The 22844-nt window shown below is 45.2% G+C and overlaps 1 protein-coding gene across 3 annotated transcripts; it reads right to left on the bottom strand.

Annotated features, from left to right (window-relative positions):
• Positions 1-3504: 3504 nt before the first annotated feature.
• On the bottom strand, positions 3505-19910 carry vldlr (very low density lipoprotein receptor). Of its 3 annotated transcripts, XM_029708864.1 has the most exons (20): positions 19592-19910; positions 16060-16179; positions 14897-15019; positions 13307-13429; positions 12762-13133; positions 12286-12408; positions 11296-11418; positions 10754-10873; positions 10422-10547; positions 9862-10033; positions 9363-9584; positions 9138-9256; positions 8868-9007; positions 8294-8435; positions 7736-7885; positions 6514-6576; positions 5928-5969; positions 5340-5420; positions 4574-4743; positions 3505-4319 (listed from the first exon to the last, which is right to left on the bottom strand). In XM_029708864.1, exons 1-20 carry the CDS (start codon positions 19656-19658, stop codon positions 4284-4286), a joined length of 2634 nt encoding a protein of 877 aa, XP_029564724.1. In that variant the 5' UTR covers positions 19659-19910; the 3' UTR covers positions 3505-4283. The 3 variants fall into 3 exon arrangements, with proteins under 3 accessions (XP_029564724.1, XP_029564725.1, XP_029564726.1); XM_029708865.1 differs by lacking the exon at positions 5928-5969 and having other exon boundaries at positions 19592-19909; XM_029708866.1 differs by lacking the exons at positions 5928-5969; positions 6514-6576 and having other exon boundaries at positions 19592-19909.
• Between the last annotated feature and the right edge of the window lie 2934 nt (positions 19911-22844).

The raw sequence follows: 22844 nt of genomic DNA, 5'->3' as shown, positions 1-22844 counted from the left end.
CAGCTCCAGTTTAGATGTGGCCTGCTGCCAGCTGCACTGTATGGTACTAATTCATTGCTTACCACCAAGTGGCACCAACCACTTTCTCTCATGCAAATAACTAAACAATGGCGAATTCCTAGGGGTGTAGGGGTGCTGAGGGTGCCGCAGTGCCCCCTGAAAAATTTGAATAAAAATATATATAATTATTACACTGGGCCTTTACTAGCCCTGTATTAGCGGACCAATATAGCATCTGTAGCACAGGGACATTTTTTTAATTCAGCAGCGCCCTCAACAAAAAAATTCCCGTGGCTATGGTACACACCTCTGTTTATAGCGTGCAAGGGAACTTTGCTGTGACCCTTTAATCCAATATGGTGCAAGAAAACTAGTTAAAAGTGCTCTAAAGTAACCTGCCCTCCAAGCCTCTGTGTAAACTCTGTTTCAACTACACTTGTTGTGGGCTTAGTCTAGTTAGCCTTTTTACTCTACACAGCGTATTGTACTGCACTCTGTAATGCTAGTCTGGTTGACCAACCTGGTCTCAGAGCATTTTGTATTATTTTGTACGTAAACCAAAACACTTCATTTTGTATATGTAACATTTCGTATGGTATGTTTTAATTTGTGGATGCCCATCACCCATTTCATATGTTAAGTTATGTTAAGAATTTGCAAAGAATGCAATATGTACATATTGGAAACGTATAATATGTTACCAATTCTAGCTAACTGGCTAATATTAGCTAAGCAAGGAGTTAGCGTTAGGGGAACGGTTAGCTAACATAAGCCTCAGTCAGACTGTCTTAGGCATCTCACAGTACGGACATTGTAATTTATTGCCCTGGCCACATCTGCAGTCCTCATGTCTCCTTACAGCATGCCTAAGGCACGTTCATGTAGATGAGCAGGGACCCTGGGCATCTTTCTTTGGGTGTCTTTCAGAGTCAGTAGAAATTGACTGTGCAGGCCAGTCAATTTCTTCCACACCGATCTCAACAAACCACTTCATTATGGACCTCACTTTGTGCACTAGGGCATTGTCATGCTGAAACAGGAATGGGCCTTCCCCAAACTGTTGCCACAAAGTTGGAGGCACAGAATCGTCTAGAATGTCATTGTATGCTGTAGCGTTAAGATTTCCCTTCACTGGAACTAAGGGGCCTAGCCCGGACCATGAAAAACAGCCCCAGACCATTATTCCTCCACCACCAAACTTTAGTTGGCACTATGCATTGGGGCAGGTAGCATTCTCCTGCTATCTGCCAAACGGTGAAGCGTGATTCATTACTCCAGAGAACGCCTTTCCACTGCTCCAGAGTCCAATGGCGACGAGCTTTACGCCATTCCAGCCAACGCTTGGCATTGCGCATGGTGATCTTTGCCTTGTGTGCAGCTGCTCGACCATGGAAACCCATTTCATGAAGCTCCTGACGAACAGTTATTGTGCTGACGTTGCTTCCAGAGGCCGTTTGGAACTCGGTAGTGAGTGTTGCAACAGAGGACATGTGCTTCAGCACTCGCCGTTCTGTGAGCTTGTGTGGCCTACCCCTTCACGTCTGAGGCGTTGTTGCTCCAAGACATTTCCACTTCAGTTACATCACTTACAGTTCACCGGGGCAGCTCTAGCAGGGAAGACATTTGACTTGTTGGAAAGGTGGCATCCTATGACGGTGCCAGGTTGAAAGTCACTGAGCTCCTCAGTAAGGCCATTCTACTGCCAATGTTTTTCAATGGAGATTGCAATGGCTGTGTGCTCGATTTTATACACCTGTCAGCAACAGGTCTGGCTGAAATGGCGGAATCCAGTGTATATATATTGCACAAAAATAAACATGCTACAATTTCAAAGATTTTACTGAGTTACAGTTCATATAAGGAAATCTGTCAATTGAATTAAGTAAATTAGGTCCTAATCATTCGATTTCACGACTAGGAATACAGATATGTTGGTCACAGATACCTTTAAAAAAAAGGTAGGGGTGTGGATCAGAAAACCAATCAGTATCTGGTGTGACCCCCATTTGCCTCATGCAGCGTGACACATCTTCGCATAGTTGATCAGGCTGTTGATTGTGGTCGGTTGTCCCACTCTTCAATGGTTGTGCGTAGTTGCTGGATATTTGTAGGAACTGGAACACTGTTGTACATGTCGATCCAGAGCATCCCAAACATACTCAACGGGTGACATGTCTGGTGAGTATGCAGACCATTGAAGAACTGGGAAATGTTCAGCTTGCAGGAATTGTGTACAGATCCTTGTGACATGGGGCCCATGCATTATCATACTGAAACATGTGATGGCGGCGGATGAATGGCATGACAATGGGCCTCAGGATCTTGTCACGGTGTATTCACATTGCCATCGATAAAATGTCAATGGTGTTCGTTTCTCATGCTTGCCAATACCATAACCCCTCTGCCACCATTGAGCACTCTGTTCCCAACTTTGACATCAACAAACCACTCACCCACATGTCGCCATGCACGTGGTCTGCAGTTGAGTACTGCCAAATTTTCTTAAATGACATTGGATGTGGCTTAAGATAGAGAAATGAACATTCAATTAATTCTCTGGCAACAGTTCTGCTAGACATTCCTTCAGTCACCATGACAATTGCACACCCCCAAAACTTCAGATTTCAGACTGGCCCTTTGTCCTCAGCACAAGGTGCACCTGTGTAATGATTGTGCCGTTTAATCAGCTTCTTGATAAGCCACACCCATCAGCTGGATGGATTATCTTGGCAAAGGAGAAATGCTCACTAACAAATGTAAACACATTTGTGCACAGAATGAGAAAAGCATCTGTGCTCTTTTAATTCAGCTCATTAAACATGGGACCACCACATGTTGCATTTATATTTTGTTCAGTTATATATAGAAGCATGTCATTTTAATGCCCTACTTTTGAATAGTAAAACATTTCCTATTTTAGTATCTGTACATGAGCTTGTGTCCGTATGTACACCAGCAATCTAAACTATATACTTTAAGGGAGACACTTATTCAGCATTACCAGTTCATGAAAAACACTTGTCTATTAGGCAGGAATCTACATTTTGCCCAAACATTCAAGAGGTCATCTTTGTCATTATGATTCTGTACAAATATATATATTTTTTAAATCATACTGCCATCTGCAATATCAGGCACTACTATGCATATGTTAATGCAGTTGAAATAGGCTGTCAATCATTAAATGGTGAAATAATGCACTCTTGAATAGCTACTAGGGCCACTACCTTAGACCAACAAATGACATCCTAGGTTGCACTCAGATTCTCTACCAATCTCCAGAAGTTGGTACTTTCACTCCCCCCTCATTTCAAAGTCATTGGTTTTTAGTGCATGGTGACATCCTCAGACCAGTCCATTTGAATTAATGAGGGGAGTAAAGCTTTGGGAGAAAGGTGGACATTCAGAATGTACCCATAGATAAATGGTGGTACAGGGAAAATTCAAGCAGTGGCTTTTGGGTCTTCCAAAAAAATGTGTCAAATGAAAAGGTCTTGTTTTATCTTTAGTGTTTGCAAATAATTTTATTCACGATACAGAGCATTTAGTCCCCCTGCACATGGCTAGAAAAAGTCACAGCAATGGCACACAAACATACAAAATAGTTTAACAAATTCAGTTTTAAATACATCTTACCCTACCCTGGTACTATGCCCAACCATAGCAAAAATTGATTTCAGTCAAATGTATACAATCTTATTTACAGCAGACCATTTGATCAAAGTGCTTCAGTCCTGATTCTGTTCTTAGGGGAAGAGGGTTTATGTACAATGTTTTACAAATGCTGTAGTAACATGACATTCCTTAGCTCTCATCTTCCCAGCACAGAATCGCACCAAAAAAAGCTTTAAGAATGTGCTTCTGGAGATAATGTTTATAAGAAACGTACATATTTTAAGACCGTACTGCCTAAAATATGCTTTCCATAAATATTCAGAGAAACATGTCCAGTAGGGGACTGAAGGTCAGAAGCAGTATCGCGCCCTGCATTGCCTCACAAAGGACGACCAGTGTACTGAACTAGTAGAATCTTTGAAATGTGTCGGGGCTTAGGAGCGGAGATATAAAGAGGCCAAGCCCCCCAAACCCCTTGCCACTTCAGACACACTTGGTGTGAGTAGGACAATTCATACAACTAATGACAAACACACCCCCCCCCCCAGAAAACACAACTTAATGCACTTCAGAAGGCATCTGGTTGTAGCTCTGTTAAAAGAAGCAGAGGTCGTTGGCATGGAGACCAAAGGTTGAATAAACCGATGGGGAGTCACTTGGCAGATTGGTTACGACAAGTCATCTTCTGTATTCACAACTGATATCTGGAAGGAAGACAAAAGCACAATGAAGAGTGGATCTTCACAGGCAGAGAATCTATTTCCAGATTGAGGGCTAAAGTGGTCTGGCTACTAGTAACAATAATGAATGGGATTTTCCCCTTATGTTTAGCTGTTTAGTGGACAGTCTGCAAGTCAATGTAAGGTGATAAGTCGCAATGCAAAAAGGGATTGGAAGTTCTCACAATCAAGTAGTTAATTACAGAAGTGAACACTTGACTGATTAAGGGACGACTTACTGCTGGGTAGGTGTGGCCTATATTGGAGGAGTGCCTGCTGATATCAATGTTGAGGTCTTCTTCTGTGGTTTTCAGGTACACTGGATTGTCAAAGTTCATGCTCTTTTTGTTCTTCAGCTGCCAGTTACGCCACATCAAGTAACCTCCCGCAGCAGCCATGGCCAGGAACACTGGGGACAGAAGCCAAAAGTGGGATCAACATGAGACATACTGGAGTAGTTTAATATCCAGCTAGCCAGAGCCAAGGTTACACGGCGGCGGTGCAATTCAAGGGTTACCTGAATAAGTCACCACACTCAATAAGTACTACAGCTAGGAAAAACCATTGAAGTATTGCTCATCCACCCACTTATCATACAGTTGAGTGTACTTTAAAAGTATGAGTCATAGCTGCAAGAGAGAGAGCGGCTGAGGGATGGGCAGTAACAGTGTTACAACACAGGGAGGATAACCCAGGCAGAGGGAGGGATGGGCAATGACAGTGTTACAACACAGGGAGGATAGCCCAGGCAGAGGGAGGGATGGGCAGTAACAGTGTTACAACACAGGGAGGATAGCCCAGGAGGAGGGAGGGATGGGCAGTGACAGCGGTACTTACACACAGGGAGGATAACCCAGGAGGAGGGAGGGATGGGCAGTGACAGCGGTACTTACACACAGGGAGGATAACCCAGGAGGAGGGAGGGATGGGCAGTGACAGCGGTACTTACACACAGGGAGGATAACCCAGGAGGAGGGAGGGATGGGCAGTGACAGCGGTACTTACACACAGGGAGGATAACCCAGGCAGCTGCAGATCCTCTAGCTGTAGAGTCCACCTCATGGACAGATGTACTGACTTTGGCTTCTACAATAGAGAAAGTAAGTCTGAATGAGAGTCAGTCCTTTGAGGGACCATGTAAACACAGAAATATACTGGTTCAGGTCTTTCTATTAGTCTCTGTATTTAGAGTAAGATCAGTTGTAACCAATAATCACGTTGTACCAAGAATAACCTTGAGGGCCAAAAGTACAAGAGACGCAACTGGTCATGTGTAAATACCTCTAGGGAATGGAACATGGGTGATATGAGAGTTGGTAGTGACATGACTTGCAAACAAGTAGGTGAATGGAAGGGGGGGGGGGGGGGCGAAGAGAACTAGCTTTTTTTTCTTCCCTGCCTGTCTGCCAATAGGGTGGCTCTGATCCCCTGGCAACCCCCTGGTGGTCAGCTGGGCTCTGGAACATTATGTGGCCATCAGGAGCTGGCAAGAGCAGGCTGACGGACCTGTGTTTTGGCACGAATCACAGTCTAAGGAAAACTACCACTTCTTTTCACCAAGGGCTCAATCAGGGAGGGAGAACTGGGGCTTACCAGCAGGGACAGGTTGGGGGACAACTTTTGGCACCGTGGTCACTTTGAACAAAAAACCACTGAGATCAGCGCAACAAAGGCATCTTACAAAAAGAAATGCCTAAACAAATTACTTAAAAAGCAGGCTAATCAAATAAATCCACTACAGATAAAATGCTATATTTGTTACTTTAATTGTGGTCCTTAATTGTGTATGCATCCACTGGCTAATTGTAGACGTCACTTAAAAATCTACCATTTAACATCCCTGGGTGGATGGCATTAATAGCTACTTCCAAAATCTACTTTGACAGTACAGGAATGTTTAACACTCCAGACGTCTTGACTGACCAACTTCCCATCACCACCTCACAAACCCCCCCCCCCCCCCCAGTAGAAGGCTGAAAGCTTATAGGCTAATCACCATGACGATGGGAAGCACAGGGAAGCCAGACCAGAGTCATCCAAGAGTAAAATTAAATCGTTGACATCTGTTAACTAAAAAGCCAAAAGGCTATGAAACTAGACTACTGGGTCCTGAGTCATGGCTGTAGCCAGGACAGGCATGCAGCCTCAGCCGCACACGGCATGCGGCTGACATCTTTACCTTGGGAGTCAGTGGGACGTATTAGAGCTTTCCCATCATCCTTTGAGGGAGCTGAAGGGGTCACTGTCATAAGAGAACAGAGTATTGTAATGCTTTGGCAAAACTTCCATCACAGCTTCACATTCCGACTACAGAAACACTCATTACCATGCAGCTTTTTCATGTTACTTTGTCACAAATTAATTCCTGCCGGAAAAACTGGAAAGCGGAGCAACGCGAAGCACAGAAGCGTTTGGAAAAAAACATGCAGAAGTGATCCAAAATTAAAAGGAAATCAAATCAATTTTCTATACTACTGTCCAGCTAACCATAGAGCCTTGTTCAATTGCCAAAGGAATTGGTGACAAAAAGCTGGAAATGTTAAGGCCCATAGTAGTGCAAAATCTGAAGGTTGCTCATGTAGGATTATGAATGGCATGAATGAAATGAAGCACGAGACCATGATTAGATCAGACAAAATACCATACTTGCTCATACCTGGGCCTAAATCAAAGTATCTTTGTGGAAAGATCTTTGTGTAATTAAAGCATAGACTACACCGCATGACAAGTATAGCAGTAAATTAGGCGATAGATCTTGGTTAATGGCAGTGGGGTGCACAGCCTGAGCTTTCCCCGCTAGTACCCTCACTGAGCAAATTCAACCCCTTTGTCTCACGCAAATGAAAAGCGTCAAGCCCACCGTCTACATCCTAGCATTCCATCAATTACCAGGCAAGACAAATTCATTCAGTTAGCTTCTATTTGGGTAGAAAACATGTTGCTTTCTGGATCGAATCTAAAAAGCAGTATATAAAGCATTCTTCAAGTGACAGGAGTCCCTCTTATTGGCCCCTACAATAACCGCATCCCCTCCGCACCCCAGGTGGTTCATTCAATCAAACTGCGTTTAAAAGCCCGGTGCCATCTCAACTATATTCCCAAACGTCGGTGGCTCTGAGAGGGGAAGAAAAAGCACATTGAGGCTAAAGCGGCACAGAGGCTTCAGAAGGGCAGTGGGATGGAGCAGAATACAGGCAAACAGAGGGACAGACAGCCTGGCTACAGCTGTCAAGCTTCACAAGCAACACATCTGAATTGCAACAGAGGGGAAAGAAATGCTTGGGTGACAGAATAGGAATTAGAGGCCTCTAAAGCGAGGGCTCTTACAAAAAAAAAACTCAGCATCACAGCACAGTTTAACCCCTCACTGTCCAACCGGATGTTAACGTTACAGTACTTGCCTGGGCTACAGTGAAGGCCGTTTGAAGCGAGCGTCTGGTCTTTCGGACACACGCAGGTGTATTTGGGAGAGTATTTGTTGATCTGTGGAGCTGGCAGGCACATGTAGGCACAGCCACCGTTCTGAGCCTTCTCATTGCACCAGTTTGTCCCTGTGTGGATTCAAAATGGAGGGAACCAGTTAGCCACTGCCCCATACTTCTAAGATGCATTACGTGAAGAACTATGCTACTTTGCCTGTAAAAATGCAGATCAATCTAGTCACTCCTACATGACAGAATTTTGATCTACTAAAATGTCCTAGTCTAAGTGTTTTTTAAACAGTACTCTGGCATTTACAGGCAAGCCAGTTAGTGCATGGAAGGATCCTTGTTTTTGACCTTTCCCTATCCAACGGTTACAGGGGTCAATGGAGTTGACTGAAGACGGTTACATAGGAGTGTGGAGCTGTGAATTTCACAGAGGCAGCAAACACAGCCCTCTCTCCCTGTGATCTAGGCTAACTAACATAGCCCTCTCTCCCAAACCCCAGTGATCAGGCTAACATCTGGCAGCCTTACCAGACAGCTGGATTAGCTCGTGGTAAACAATGATGTCCTGTGGCTCGTTCAGATTGCTTGCCAGGGTAATCACATCAGAGCCTGTGAACTTGTTTGCTCCGTAGATTGCCTCGTTCTCCCCATCTGTCCAAAACACTCGATCCTGAAACAATAATCACAGTCACACACACTAAACCCCAGAGCAGATGCCAGTAGAAATGGCTTGGGACCCATGCTTCAGAGAAGGAAAGACTTTTGAAGACACTGAACAGCTATTTATTCTAATAGTGTGACAGTAATTCTGTCAAATGCCACTGATCACCACACATGGAGAAAATCATGGAGTTTAGTTTCCAGAAAACCAGCTAATCCCTTTGAACAGAGATTTAGTACATTACCCATCATGAATGTCAATAAAAGCATCAGTTTGCTCTGCAGCATTACCAACACAAGAAGCAATCAAATTGCAGACGCAAAACTACAATCTCAACCGTCAATTGCCCTGCCAGTGTATTAGTTACAGGAAGTAACTGTCGCACACTTGTTACATGCACATTTCACCACCCTCACAGCGCATCGAGAGCCATAGCCATACCTCGAACACAGTGACAGCGAAGGGGTGAGCCAGGTATTCTGGGGACTGGAGCACTTTCCTCCGGTTGTCTCCGTTCAGGTCGACGCTAGAGAGCATGTGCAACTTTGAGTCCACCCAATACAGTCTACTCTTGATCAGGTCTAAGGGAAGGAAATTAATATACATGTTTATCACACCCTGTAGCCATGAAAGCAATTCAACCTGCTCAAAGGGTAAATGCACATTAGGTATAATGCAGTGACGGGACAATCAGAATCCAGCTTTACCCACCCAGGGTGATTCCATTGGGCCACTGAATATCAGTCTCGACCAGGACCTGCCTGTCAACCCCGTTCATGCCAGACTTCTCAATCTTAGCTGGTTCACCCCAATCTGACCAGTACAAGAACCTAGAACACCGGCAGAGATGAGAAAATCATTATGAGGGGTCCAAAAGGTGGAAGCATTCAGGAACTGTTCAGAAACGCGGACCCCCATAAAGTACAGCAACTTTACCCAGACAGTGGATCAACAGCGACGGACGCAGGCTCTTTCAAACCGCTGTCGAAGAGAACTTTTCGTTTGGTGCCGATGAAGTTGGCCACAGCTATGGTCTTGGTACCGAGGTCTGACCAGTAGATGTTCTTGTAGATCCAGTCTACTGCAATCCCCACTGGTGTCTGGACATTATCTATCACCTTCACATGACTTCCTACATCTCGCTTCTCCAACACCGTGCTGGAAAGACAAGGGGTTGAGAAACATTTGTGTTCGGTTCGAGGTTACTCAGAGCCAATTTAGTTTGTAGGGTTGAATGGTTTATTGCTGGGAAGTATAGCGAACATGCGCTCAGTGAACTTTGGCCCTGTTACCATGTAAACATGCTAGAAACCAGTGATAACAGGTCAAGGTGAACACAGACTCCCCCATGATAATAGACCATCTATGGGTTTAGACTTAATCTCATGCGGGTGTGATGGGACACGTTGCACCTGAAAATGGGACCTGTAGCTACCTGAAGATGGCCCTCTGGCTCAGGTCAGCCCAGAAGAGCCTCTGCTGGGTGAAGTCTGCATCCAGTGCCACCGTGTTCCGCAGCTGCTCCACGATCTGCGTGTACTCCCTCCTCTCCAGACCCAGCTTCCGGATGTCCCTCCGGTTAGTGAAGATCAGACAGGGCTCCGTGCCTTGAGGGAGCCACATAGACACTCATTCATAATGACAATGGAGCCTTTTGAGTCTGTCCTAATGTCAGAACACTAATCACGAGTCACTGAGTCAGAAATGGCACAAGAACATCCCCAGCTGGACTTCAGATCAAGGTCGTTGTGAACAATATTACTGCTATTCTATTTGAACTTGGATTCATATATAAGCTTGAAAATATATCAAGAAGCTTGAGAATTCAAACGCATTGATCAGGACAGATCGACACGGGGTACAGAGTCCATTGGATCGGATGCCCATTAGTGATGCTGCGTTCCTCTAGCGCGCCAACGTCTGCCTAGGCATCCCTCTGCCATGTGCTCGTGGTGGTACAGCATGGTATATACACGCCAGGGTGAGCCAACTTACCCACAGCCTTGCACACTCCTGTGGTGGGGTCCATCTGGTAACTGTTGTGGCACTCGCACTTATACCCTCCCTTCAGGTTGATACAGATCTGACTACAGATCCCAGGATTCATACACTCATTGATGTCTGCAGGAAAGGGAAAAACAGGAAGTCACTAACAGTAGGAGGTCAATGAATTTTGTTGTAAATATTCAGTCAAATGTAAGAGATTTAGTAAGTAGTTCAATTGTAGTAAGTCTCAATACCCAGTTACACAAGTCAACTGAAAATGCCTTTCTTTCACATGAGTTAATATCACAGTGTATGGGTTAATGATTGGATATTTCACCTACCCCCACAGGTTTTACGGTCTATGAGCTGCAGTCCAGGGGTGCAGTCACACTCGTAGCCAATCACCATGTCCCTGCACATGTGGGAGCAGCCGCCATTGTTCAGCAGACACTCGTTCAGGTCTGAAACGGGAACAGCAGAACAGTGGTTACTCATGCCCTTCATTCACGAACAAAGGCCTGCCTGAAAATCAATCACATCAGCGGACTGGCTGAACGATAGACTAATGGGATCGCTGTAGCGTAGGACGAGTTCGATCAGGACAATACGAGGTATCCTCCATGTGACGGGTCAAAAAGGGTAAATGTATATAGTAAGTGGTATACACACACGGACAGAACACTTGCGTCAACCCCATAATGTTCTGCGGTCTACAACCAGGGCAGTATTGCAACTTGCAAGGCAAGCTAACCCACTCCAGTGAGAGCATTCGTGGCTCTCCATCGTGAACGAACAAATCACAAGACTACACACTAACTGAACTCATCCTCGCGTCACTTAACTGCTTAATTAAAAACAGGTTTGGTTCCCGTCATCCACTTACTGCACTCTTTGATGGGCTCGTCGCTCCAGTCAGGACAGTCCCGGGCCTTGTTGCACACTTTACTCATCTCGATACACTCTCCACTCCGACACTTGAACCTATCAGGGCCGTTGCACTGCGTCACTGGGTCGTGAAAGAGAAAGAAAGTGACATTACAAACCGGTGATACTGTTAAACAGGTACAGTGGGGGGCCTCCAGGGGGGCGCAGTGGTCTAAGGCACTGCATCGCAGTGCCACCAGAGATTCTGGATTTGAGCCCAGGCTCTGCCACAGCCAGCCGCGACCGGGAGGCTCATGGGGCGACGCACAATTGGCCCAGCGTCATCTGGGTTAGGGAGGGTTTGGCCGGCAGGGATATCCTTGTCATCGCGCACTAGCGACTGTGGCAGGCCGGGCGCAGTGCACGCTGACCAGCTCGCTAGGTGTACGGTGTTTCCTCTGACACGTTGGTGCGGCTGGCTTCCGGGTTAGATGTGCATTGTGTCAAGAAGCAGTGCAGATTGGTTGGGTTGTGTTGTGTTTCGGAGGACGCACGGCTCTCGACCTTCGCCTCTCCCGAGTCCGTACGGGAGTTGCAGCGATGAGACAAGACAGTAACTACTACCAATTGGATAACACAAAATTGGGGGGGGGGGGGGGGGGGGGAAACAGGTAAAATAATATTGAAAAAACAGGTACAGTGACATAATGGAAGTGGGTGTAGGAGATCGAGTCGACCATCTACCAGTGTTGTGCATGTCCCCCATAGGAACACGAAGGCGTGCTTAATTGCAGGTGCAACCAACACAATTCATGTGACGGTTTGAAGTCAATAATTCCATTACTGTAGTCCTGAATATCAAATTAGTATTTACTGAGTATTTTGACCCAACTCATACAGGAATAACTGAACACTGAAGCAAAAATGACCTTGTTTAGGAAACGTTCTGTAGTGTAGCAACACTAAGTACATTCATTCGGAACGACATTACTCCTGGTTGAACACTCACAGTTCTTGCAGTTGACTTCGTCGGTGCCATCTGCACAATCGCGCAAGCTGTTGCACTGTCTGCTGCCGTGGATACAGTTGCCGTCCTCACACTTGAACTGGTCTGGCCTGCAGGTACGAACAGCTGGAGAGGAGAGGACACAGACCTTACACCATTAACCCTTACACACATCAACCCATACACACCAACAACCATCATTGCTCCATTTGCACTCAATACCTACACCACGGTCATAACCATAAAAAACAAACATGACAGCTGCTATGAACACTGAGTATAGAGAAGCACAGCTTTTATGACCAGATCCTTTTATTGCAATATCGTTTTATTGTAATAGAAGGCTCCATTTATGATCATATGAAACCAGTGCAATCTGACCTGTGTAGCAAAAAAGTAGTAACAAAAAAAAAACTAAAAGTACATCGGCTGGCCTGCTGGAACTTGCAGGCCGTCTGGTTAAGCCGCGCCACACTCACGACAGTTGGCTTCGTCACTGCCGTCCTTGCAGTCGGCGTCGCCGTCACAGCGCCACTTGCGGTGGATGCACTCCCCAGACCCACACTGCGTCTCGCTGGGTGAACATTTAGCCGGGGGCGTGGGGTGGCGACCACAGCGCTGAGGGGATTCGTCCGATTGGTCCTGGCAGTCCACGTCGTCGTCGCACACCCAGCTGCCAGGGATACAGGTGGCGTTGCCACACTGAAACTCGCTGGGGCCGCAGGACGACGGGGCACACTCCTGCTCGTCACTCCCGTCGCCACAGTCGTCCTCGCCGTTGCACACAAAGTTGCGGGAGATGCAGCGGCCGCTCGCACAGGTGAACTCCAGCGAGGCGCACGTGATGTTACCTGTGTGAGTGAACGGAGTACTCAGTAACGTGACGCTACTGTAGGAAATCAACAACCATGTACTCCTAAATTAACTGTCGCTGCTCGGAGTCATTCAAATACACAGTAAGGAAATCCACCTAGTAGTTTGAGGGACACCTCTCGCCCTACGGCTACATGGCAAATCAACTCACCGCAGTTAATTTCATCCTCGCCGTTGTCGCAGTCCTTCTCGCCATCACACTTCCAGAACACTGGGATGCATTGGGTGGACCCGGCCCCACAGCTAAACTCATTCACACGGCAGGTCCTGGTGTCTGCAGGGCACATGGATGGAGGGAGTGAATTTATAGACCTTTAGTGCTGTGATGGGAAATGTTTGGGATGGGAAATGCTTAACACAATTCTGCAGGGTGCTGGGCTAGGCTGGCTAATGGAGCACTGAGCGATATATTGAGCGGAGCACTGGGTCGACCGCCTCGGACAGCAAACGTAGGCGGTTAGACAAATGTGATACATTTACAAATCAATTGATCTTGATGTGTTCAACAAGATTTGATTTGAGATTAGTGTGTGTACACTCCCTCACTCTTTACGGGGTAGGTAACTGTATAGATTACGAATGCTTCCTTAACTAGGCCGAGAGTCCGGAGCATGTCTTCGAGCCCATTCAAAACATTTACAAGCCTCTTATCTAGTGGCTATTGGCACAATGCCTGTTGGTTAGGGATCAAACCGAGAGGATTTTAATATTTCAAGCAAAGACATCAATACATCAGGAACAGACTTACTAATCATACCATTGAAGCAGAGGACACAGACGATTCATGTGTAACAGGGGATATGGAAAGGTCTGGTAAGAGTGCTTGCTACCAAATCAATGAAACTCCATTTCTGAGGAATGCATATGAAAGCGTGCTGGGCGGTATCAGTCAGAAGAGCTTGTGAAGCATTAGCTCCACATCAGAGAAGCCAACTCGTACTGTTCCTAATGTAACATCTCACACTGGGCTCAGAGAGTAATGTACGATGGCAGATGAAAGGACAGACATGCTGCTTTGGAAACATTCTTAACGTCTCATCTAACCTAACGCACTTTATGGAAGGGAATTGCTTCATAGCCAACTGCTTCCATCTAAAGAAAAAAAATTGGGGAGAATTAAGAGTTCCTCAATTCTACGATATTTTATGTGTGGCGACTCATTCGCACACAAACATTACCATGCGTACTGACAGACAGCTTTCCCGACAGCTGGTCAAACAAACCGGTGATATGACGTCTTGACCTGCACGTACACACAAACCACCCCAAATATGACTGACACCCTGCTCATTGTGTACTTCAGTGGAATACATTGCTGCTGCCCACATCACTGGAAACACTCCCCATTTGGAACATTAAATTAAGGCTTTTAAATGTGGCCACCTGGTCTCTATGCAAGTCGAACTATGCGAGGGTGCACGGAGGACATGCACTTAAAGCAGCATAGCGGAAAGAGCCAGAGTAACCTGATCCTAAGCCATATCCACAAACTGACAGCTGTTGCATTGGCTGACAGTGGGAGGCACATGGTGAAACTGTGATTAAACGCCTCTGTGTGAGATTGTCAACCTGATCCACTTACTACGGAAGAGGCCATTTAACCCAACTTTTCATCATACTGTAAGTGAAGGCAAAACAGTCAAACATTTATTTTAGACAGGCATACAATTCTCAACTGAACATGAAGAGCAGAAGGAAAAGGAGTCCCAATCTGGGGCTGGCCTTGTTGCAGATGACTTACGGCAAACTTCAACGCTCTCGTCAGAGCCATCCTCGCAGTCTGGCTCACCGTCGCAGTGCCATCTCTTGGGGACGCATTGGCCATTGCGACAGACAAAATCCACCTCCGCACAGGTCTTACGAACTGCAAAGGCACAGCGGCATCGAGTGTGTTAGAGTGATACAGTATGCGAGCTTCAGAATCAGAAAACCCAAACAGCAAGTGAAGCATCTTGGTCTTTCAGTGCGAGGACAAAATCCACTCCAAAGTACCACAAATATGAGCCAAAAGTCAGATCCAGACTAAACCAATATAAGGATTGACAATGTGCCCTTTAAAATCAGTCACTATAGTGTATATTTAGTATAGTAGTCTATTGCAGGGTTTCCCAAACACGGTTCTGGGGCCCCACTACACAGCCGATTCAAATAATCAAAGCTTGAAGATGAAGTGTTGATTTTGAGTCAGCTGTGTAGTGCTAGGACAATAACCAAGAGGTGCACCAAGGGGGCCCTCAGGACAGCGTTTGGGGAAACCCTGGTCTATTGCACTGAGCATACTATTATTTGTCAAACAGACCTCTACGATGGCAAAGCACTCACCCTCCCACATACCCCACCCTATTTTCAGTCACTTCATGTCCACTGTGTTAAAGAGCCTCCTCACAGGCCATTCCTCCTTGTGACTAGACTGCCAATAAGTGGCAGAGGCCCCTCTAACTATTATGGAAGTCCCATCAACATTAATGTCACCAGAGCTGTGTTGGTAATGTATAAAGTCAATAGAGGGATCCACGGGCAGAGAGACAAAGGAAACAGATGGGCAGGTAATCCATAGTAACACTAAAGCGGTCATGTCAGCACAGTTATCATTGAGACCGCGCCACACATCCCTTTCTATGGCAACCTCTTTTTCCCCTCCATCCCGCTCAGTCTCATCCCCCATGACCCAGATAGCACAGAAAAATCAAGGTGACACTCAGTTTGCCCAGATGGGGCTCGTTTGCTCCGTCTCCGTCACTGCCATTTTTAGCTCTCCAGAACCGTCGCCACTTACACCAGGTCATGATAACCCTGGTGGATTCAGTCACAGCACCAGTGGGGCCAAGATTACAAGGGTCGTTTTCTAACAGGCTGTGTCACCGATCTGATGAAATAGTGCGAAAAGCGGTTCGTGCGTCTCACCACAGGTGTGCTCGTCACTGCCGTCGGAGCAGTCCTCATCCCCGTCACACTGCCAGACAGACGGGATGCAGCGGCCGTTCCCACACTGGAACTGACTGGGCTCACATTCCGTCTTTGATCCTGTAAGGAACAAGGAAATACAGATTGCACAACAACGTTGAACTAGTGTTCGCTTCTCCAGGCCTCAAGGACTACAACGGTCCACCTTGTTCGTCACCAAATTGAAAGTCCCGACCTGGGTCGTGTTTGTAGGACACAGAAAAACAAAATAAGCCATCACTACATGCACACATTCAGCCAATCGATGGTTAAGCCATGGGTGAAACTCTAAATGACTGTCTATGGGGTTAATATTGACAAGGGGGAAGAGGGATCATTTGACATCACCAATGACCCACTGTGCCGTAGGTACCAGCCAGCCACAGTGAAACACGGCATATGGCTCCTGTACGACAGAGTGGCTGTTGCCAGCCAGCCACAAGCCTGTGCAGCGAGGAGAAAGTACAGCCGGACCATGTCTAATAACCCCCTGCTCCTCAGAGTGTGCCTGAATGATCATCTGCTCAGTACGGTACACTTCTGCAGCAGGGAGCTAACAGATCTGTGTGACAGGAGGCCAATACCACCAGCACAATAGTCTGCCTGGGACTGACTAGTAATGGTCCTGGGCAGTGGCCATAGGGTGTCCGAAATTGCACCCTATTCCCTAAATAGCGCACCCACTTTTGAACAGACGCCTCGAGTCAAAAGCAGTGCACTAAATAAGCAATAGGGTGCCATTTTCAGACACAGCCATTTTCTAAACAAGCCAGCAGATCAGGCTCCTGAAGGGTAGAATGCCAAAGAACGATCAAGAGGGTTATATAAAGCAGAGTGCTTGCAGTGTGGACATTAGCATAAGTCTCAGGGGCACTACCAAACAAGTGGCTGATATGGGTCCACATACACACAGGCCTACATATAGTAGAGCGATTACATTAATCAGTGCCACTCATGCTTAAACCTTCCAGTGATAGTTCAAGGCAAGGACCGGTGCGTAGCAGCAGTGCTCCTAGAGTAGTTTACACTACAGCTAAACCCATGACCCCCCCCCCCCCCCAAAAAAAAAAAAACCACAACTAGAATAATAAGGCTGGTCTTGAGGGGCAGGGCAACAAAATGAAGTCCCAGGCCAAAATAAATGGAGACTTGCATAATCATACACACTACGAGGCTGAATCATGTGAATATTAGTCATTAGTTAACTGTATAGGTCCTACTGCTTTTGTCTGTTCTATAGATCAAGGACAGCTCACAGCACGAGTTAACTCAGATACATCTCTGCTATTGTACAACATTTTGTACTGCGGTTGCTTCACTGAAAAGTTAACATGTCAGCGAGCCTGGGGCAGTGGGTCTGTAGATATAAAATAAAAAAAACTCGACAAATACTTAAATATAAATGCAACATTTTCAAAGATTTTACTTCTAAGGAAATCAATCATTTTAAATAAATGCATAAGGCCCTAATCTATAGATTTCACATGACTGGGAATACAGATATGCATCTGTTGGTCACAGACCCCCCCACCCCCCAAAAAAATAGGATCTTGTCACGCATCTCTGCATTCAAATTGCCATCGATAAAATGCAATTGTGTTCGTTGACTGTATGCCTGCCCATACCCCCACAGCCACCCTGGGGCACGCAGTTCACAACATTGACATCAGCAAACCCCTTGCCCACACATGGTCTGCGATTGTGAGGCCAGTTGGACATACTGCTAAATTCTCTAAAGCAATGCTGGAGACTGCTTATGGTAGAGAAATGAACATTCAATTCTCTGGCAACAGCTCTGGTGGACATTCCTGCAGTCGCCATGGCAATTGCATGCTCCCTCAACTAGACAATCTGGGGCATTGTGTTGTTTGACAAAACTGCACATTTTAGAGTAGCCTTTTGTTGTCCACAGCACAAGATGCACCTGTGTAATTATCATGCTGTTTTGTGCGTATGGAAAATGTCTGGGATCTTATTTCAGCTCATGAAACCAACACCACTGCGTTTATATTTTGATCAGTGTACATTAGGGAATAAACCCACCAATCAAACTTTAAAGCAGGCTTACTAACGCCTATTGGCATCTTGCTGATCTTTCTCATTACTCACCATTTTCAAATTAATTGTAGGCTTCTCATCAAGTGTTTGCAATTGTGTGAACATTAATAGCAGAAAGTCTGAAACACTCCAAGGAAATATGTAATGTTAGACCAATGTTTGTGAAATGTGTGATTAATACTCAAATAACCAGTTTCCATAATGGAAGCTAGAGAGCAAACATTAAAATTAAAACTGGTGTAGCTAGGCTTACCCTAATTTTATTATACCCTTGAGTAACAAAAGAGACATTTCAAAAATATGCGCATCTTTCATTTAGGCCCATTGTCTAATTTGATTGACGAACTAATTTCCATTCGCCACTGATTGTGTCCGTCTGTAGTCCCTGTCCAGTACGGTAGCCTACAGTCTGAAGACAACGCGCCTTCGAGCCCGATTGGTCTCAGTATCACAACCAAAATGGAGAATAAAGCCTTGGTCCTTGGATACATCTCCATTTTAATTAGGTCAGGGAGAATCTCATTTGCGTATAGTCTCGCTCAACTCACGAAGTAAAACAATCGGAGACGCAACAACAAAAGCCCCTGACACTAATAAAATATTATTTTCAGGGCAAAACATTTCCCTTCATGCTCAATGACAAATCTAAACACTTCATAGATGGCCTACATACCGGTAGGATAGGCTAATATAGACACGCGCTTAACTGCCAATGCCATGCAATGCAATCCAACAGGAGTCGGCAAATAATCAGTCACCTGTTCTTTATAAATTTGTTCTTAATAAATTGCCCCCCCCCCAAGCGGAGAATGTGTTGCTACGCTGTCCCACTGCCCAGTGTGAAACAATATATCAATCCATTGAAGGCTCGCCCCAATCTTCAGGAATAAATTAGCACTACTGGAAGGGGAAAAAAAAATCTGTAACATACAGAAAGCGAATGTTAAAAGAGAAGAATCCAAATGAATTTTCTCCCTATATCAGTACATCGATTTCAGGTTCATTGTAACCAAACCAATGACCCACACTGACCATTTAAAAAACAAAACCATGGTATCTTTTCCTAGTATAACGACCACGTAGCCTACATAAACACAGGCGAAGGCCTTTTTCCTGGCCGCATTTTAAATGACCGACACTTAAAAAGACTGAAAGCAATTATTAAAAAGAGTTTTTCAAATCAAACCTAGGCATTTTATTGGAAACTGCAAATGTTGGAATAAATATCCCGAGGGCAGTGTGAAAAACCGTCTGGCCGTGTGTACGTTTTGTGCCATATTCGTAGAACGAAAGCAAGGTTGAGAATTAGATTACACAGGAATGACAGCGGCAAAGAAACCATAGGCAGGTGTAATGGGCATAACCAACCCGGTGTTGTACCAACACATTGAAATATACCGCAACACGTTTAGACATGTACAATTAGGCTACTCACCGTGTACAAAACCACACTGCTGAAGACATAGTGGTAGGATAAGGAGCCCAAGAATAGACGTGACCATTTCGCGGTGTATCCGGGCAGTGTGAGCTGGCCTCGTCGTTCTGCGCTGATATTCACACTGCTACGGATACGACACCTAGCTGGAGGAAAAAGAACCAGCGCCAACCACGCGCTTTTTATCTCATTTAGGCAACACCGTTCAGGCTCTCCCTCCTCTCAAGCTGGTCATCGAGCTGCAAGCCATGTCCTAATTTACTGATAACGTCAACCTGCACCAAACAACCGCGCCAGCAGAGCTGTGTGTGAGCTTTCCCCCCCCTTCAAAATGTCATTTTACAAAACAGTAACCCTTTCCCTGCCCACCGGTGATGTTAGGCTATGTGTAATGCTATTCTGATGGGAAGTGTTTCGATACATATGCTATTACATTTAATAACAGTAGCCGAGATGAACATGTATGTATGATTGTCAAGGGTCAATTGTGGTTAGCTGAGTGATTGATTGACCGATTGATTCCGCTAATTGGTTAATTGATTGATTACTAGTCAATCTAGCGTGAGCGGGACATAACACTGGCCAGACTTCATGGGACTGTGGATATAAAATCAATTATCCAGCCAATAACAGCACATAATTGCAGTAATTGCAGTCAATTTACAGAGCAATTGAACATACCGTTTGAAAAGTGAAAGAGTGCAATGAAAGCCAGCCATACAGGGGTTAATGTGGACCAACTTTTATGTTTAAGCTACAAGTTTCAGATATCTCCTTCTTGTTATCCATCCACTTGTTTTTATCATGGAGACTATTGGGCAGCTGATGAATCTCCCTGCGACTTGCCTGTTCTGTAATAGTAGTGATGTACCGGTAACACTGCTGGGGGCACTTTCTGTCCTAGATTCTGCAGGCAGCCCAAAACAAAACTGGAATACTGTGCATCATCATGGGATCTCTCTCTCTTTATCTTTCCTTTCTTTTCATTCTCTCTCTCTCCATAAATACAAATCCATCATTTAGTGCTGTTTGAAAACATAAACCCAGGATTTAGTGTTATTTGCAGACTTTGATGTTCAGATATTGTACCCTTGACACATACACTGAGTGTACAAAACATTAAGAACATCTGCTCTTTCCATGACCTAGACTGACCGGGTGAATCCAGGGGAAAGATATGATCCCTAATTCATGTCACTTGTTAAATACACTTCAATCAGTGTATATGAATGGGAGGAGACAGGTTAAAGGATTTTTAAGCCTTGAGACAATTGAGACATGTATTGTGTATATGTGCCATTCAGAGGGTGAACGGGCAAGACAAAAGATTTAAGTGCCTTTGAACGGGGTATGGTAGTAGATGCCAGGCGTACCGGTTTGAGTGTGGGAAGAACTGCAACGCTGCTGGGTTTTTAATGCTCAACAGTTTCCTGTGTGTATCAAGAACGGTCCACCAGCCAAAGGACATCCAGCCAACTTGACACAACTGTGGGAAGCATTGGAGTCAACATGGGCCAGCATCCCTGTGGAATGCTTTCAGACACCTTGTAGAGTCCATGCCCCGACCAATTGAGGCTATTCTAACGGCAAATGGGTGGTGGTTGTGGGTTGTTCCTAATGTTTTGTATACTCAGTGTACATTTACAGTGTAGCAAACAAGTCAACTCAGGTTAAATAGTATGGTTTGGAAAAGTTGTGCTACCTTATATTGAATGTGAAATGGTGTGTGCACTACTCTGAATCAAGTTAATACTCCCCTAACTCCAGTGAAGTAACATTTTCTACAAGAATTCCAAGACATGCCCCCAGAGTGGCGCTGCGGTCTAAGGCACTGCATCGCAGGTGAGGTGTCACTATAGACTCGGGTTCAATCCCAGGCTGTGTCACAGCCGGCTGTGCCGGGAGACCCATGAGGCGGTGCACAATTGGCCCAGCGTTGTTGGGGTAGGGTCTGGGTGTCCTTGTCCCATCGCGCTCAAGTGACTCCTTGTGGTGGGCTGGACACCTACGCTGACACAGGGTTGTGTTTCAGAGGATGCATGGCTCTTGACCTTCGCCTCTCCCAAGTCTGTACGGGAGGTACACCAATGAGACAAGATTGTAACTACCAATTGGGGAGAAAAATGGGTAAAAGTACAAAAAAAATATCTGTATTTTTAACATCAAATATAACTTCATGGAGTCAATTTCCACTGCCAACTAGCCTTTAAAATGCTAAATTTAATGGATTTTGACATATTGGATGCTATCATTCTTGCAGTGTTGTCTGTAGGCGCCCAATATTCTCTGTTAATTAATTTACAGCGATCGAGTCTCGTAATCCTGCCTTCAAAAATTCCAATTTGCATTAGTGTTCGTTCTCGCTGAATCCCATTTAATGAACCAGTTGAAGAACAGTGCACTAATATCCTGTGCTGATAACGTGGTGATGCTGGTGGTGATATGGCTGTGGCAGAGTAGAGGAGGGAGGGGGAGAAAAGACAACAGACAGAGATAAGAAGTGATTTAGCTAGAGCGCTGAATCTCCTGGCATCCTTCCCTGTCAAGGTCTGATAGAGACATTGTTATATAATTCTCCTCTCTGAGTAAGACGGGGGAATATTGAATATTAATCACGATACCATTATAATGATTTACTTAGTATGCATGTTTAACGAACCAGCGTCTCTGCTGCTTGTGTTGCTGCTGTATCAAGCGTTCCTTTGGGAGGCTTTTATCTGAACCAGTGTCTGCTCATCACTATCAGTGAGTGATCTCTGTGTGATTTTGCTGCACGTGCCCTCTGGGCTGGAGAACAGAACACACGACACAAGATTACAACATAGAAATATCTAAATCAAATCTACAGTAACAAAAATAAAAGACCAACAATAAAATAACAATAACGAGGCTATATACAGGCGGTACCGGTACCAAGTCAATGTGCAGGAGGTACAGGTTATTCGAGGTAATTGAGGTAATATGTACATGTAAGGGGTGAAGTGATAGGAGCTATGATTTCACCTTAAATACTTTCTACTGAACAAAGTATACTTCTAATTATGTGGATGTTCATTATTGTCTGTGACTCAACATAAATTGAGTCATACCCTGACTATTTTTTAATATTTTATAAAAACTGTAGGGTCTATGTTTTTTTTATTTTACCAGGCAAGTCAGTTAAGAACAAATTCTTATTTTCAACGATGGCCTAAGAACAGTGGGTTAACTGCCTTGTTCAGAGGCAGAACGACAGATTTTTTACCTTGTCAGC

This window comes from Salmo trutta, chromosome 23 (assembly GCF_901001165.1).
Source record: "Salmo trutta chromosome 23, fSalTru1.1, whole genome shotgun sequence".
NCBI lineage: Eukaryota > Metazoa > Chordata > Actinopteri > Salmoniformes > Salmonidae > Salmo > Salmo trutta.
This window is presented reverse-complemented; position numbering and strand designations above follow the sequence as displayed.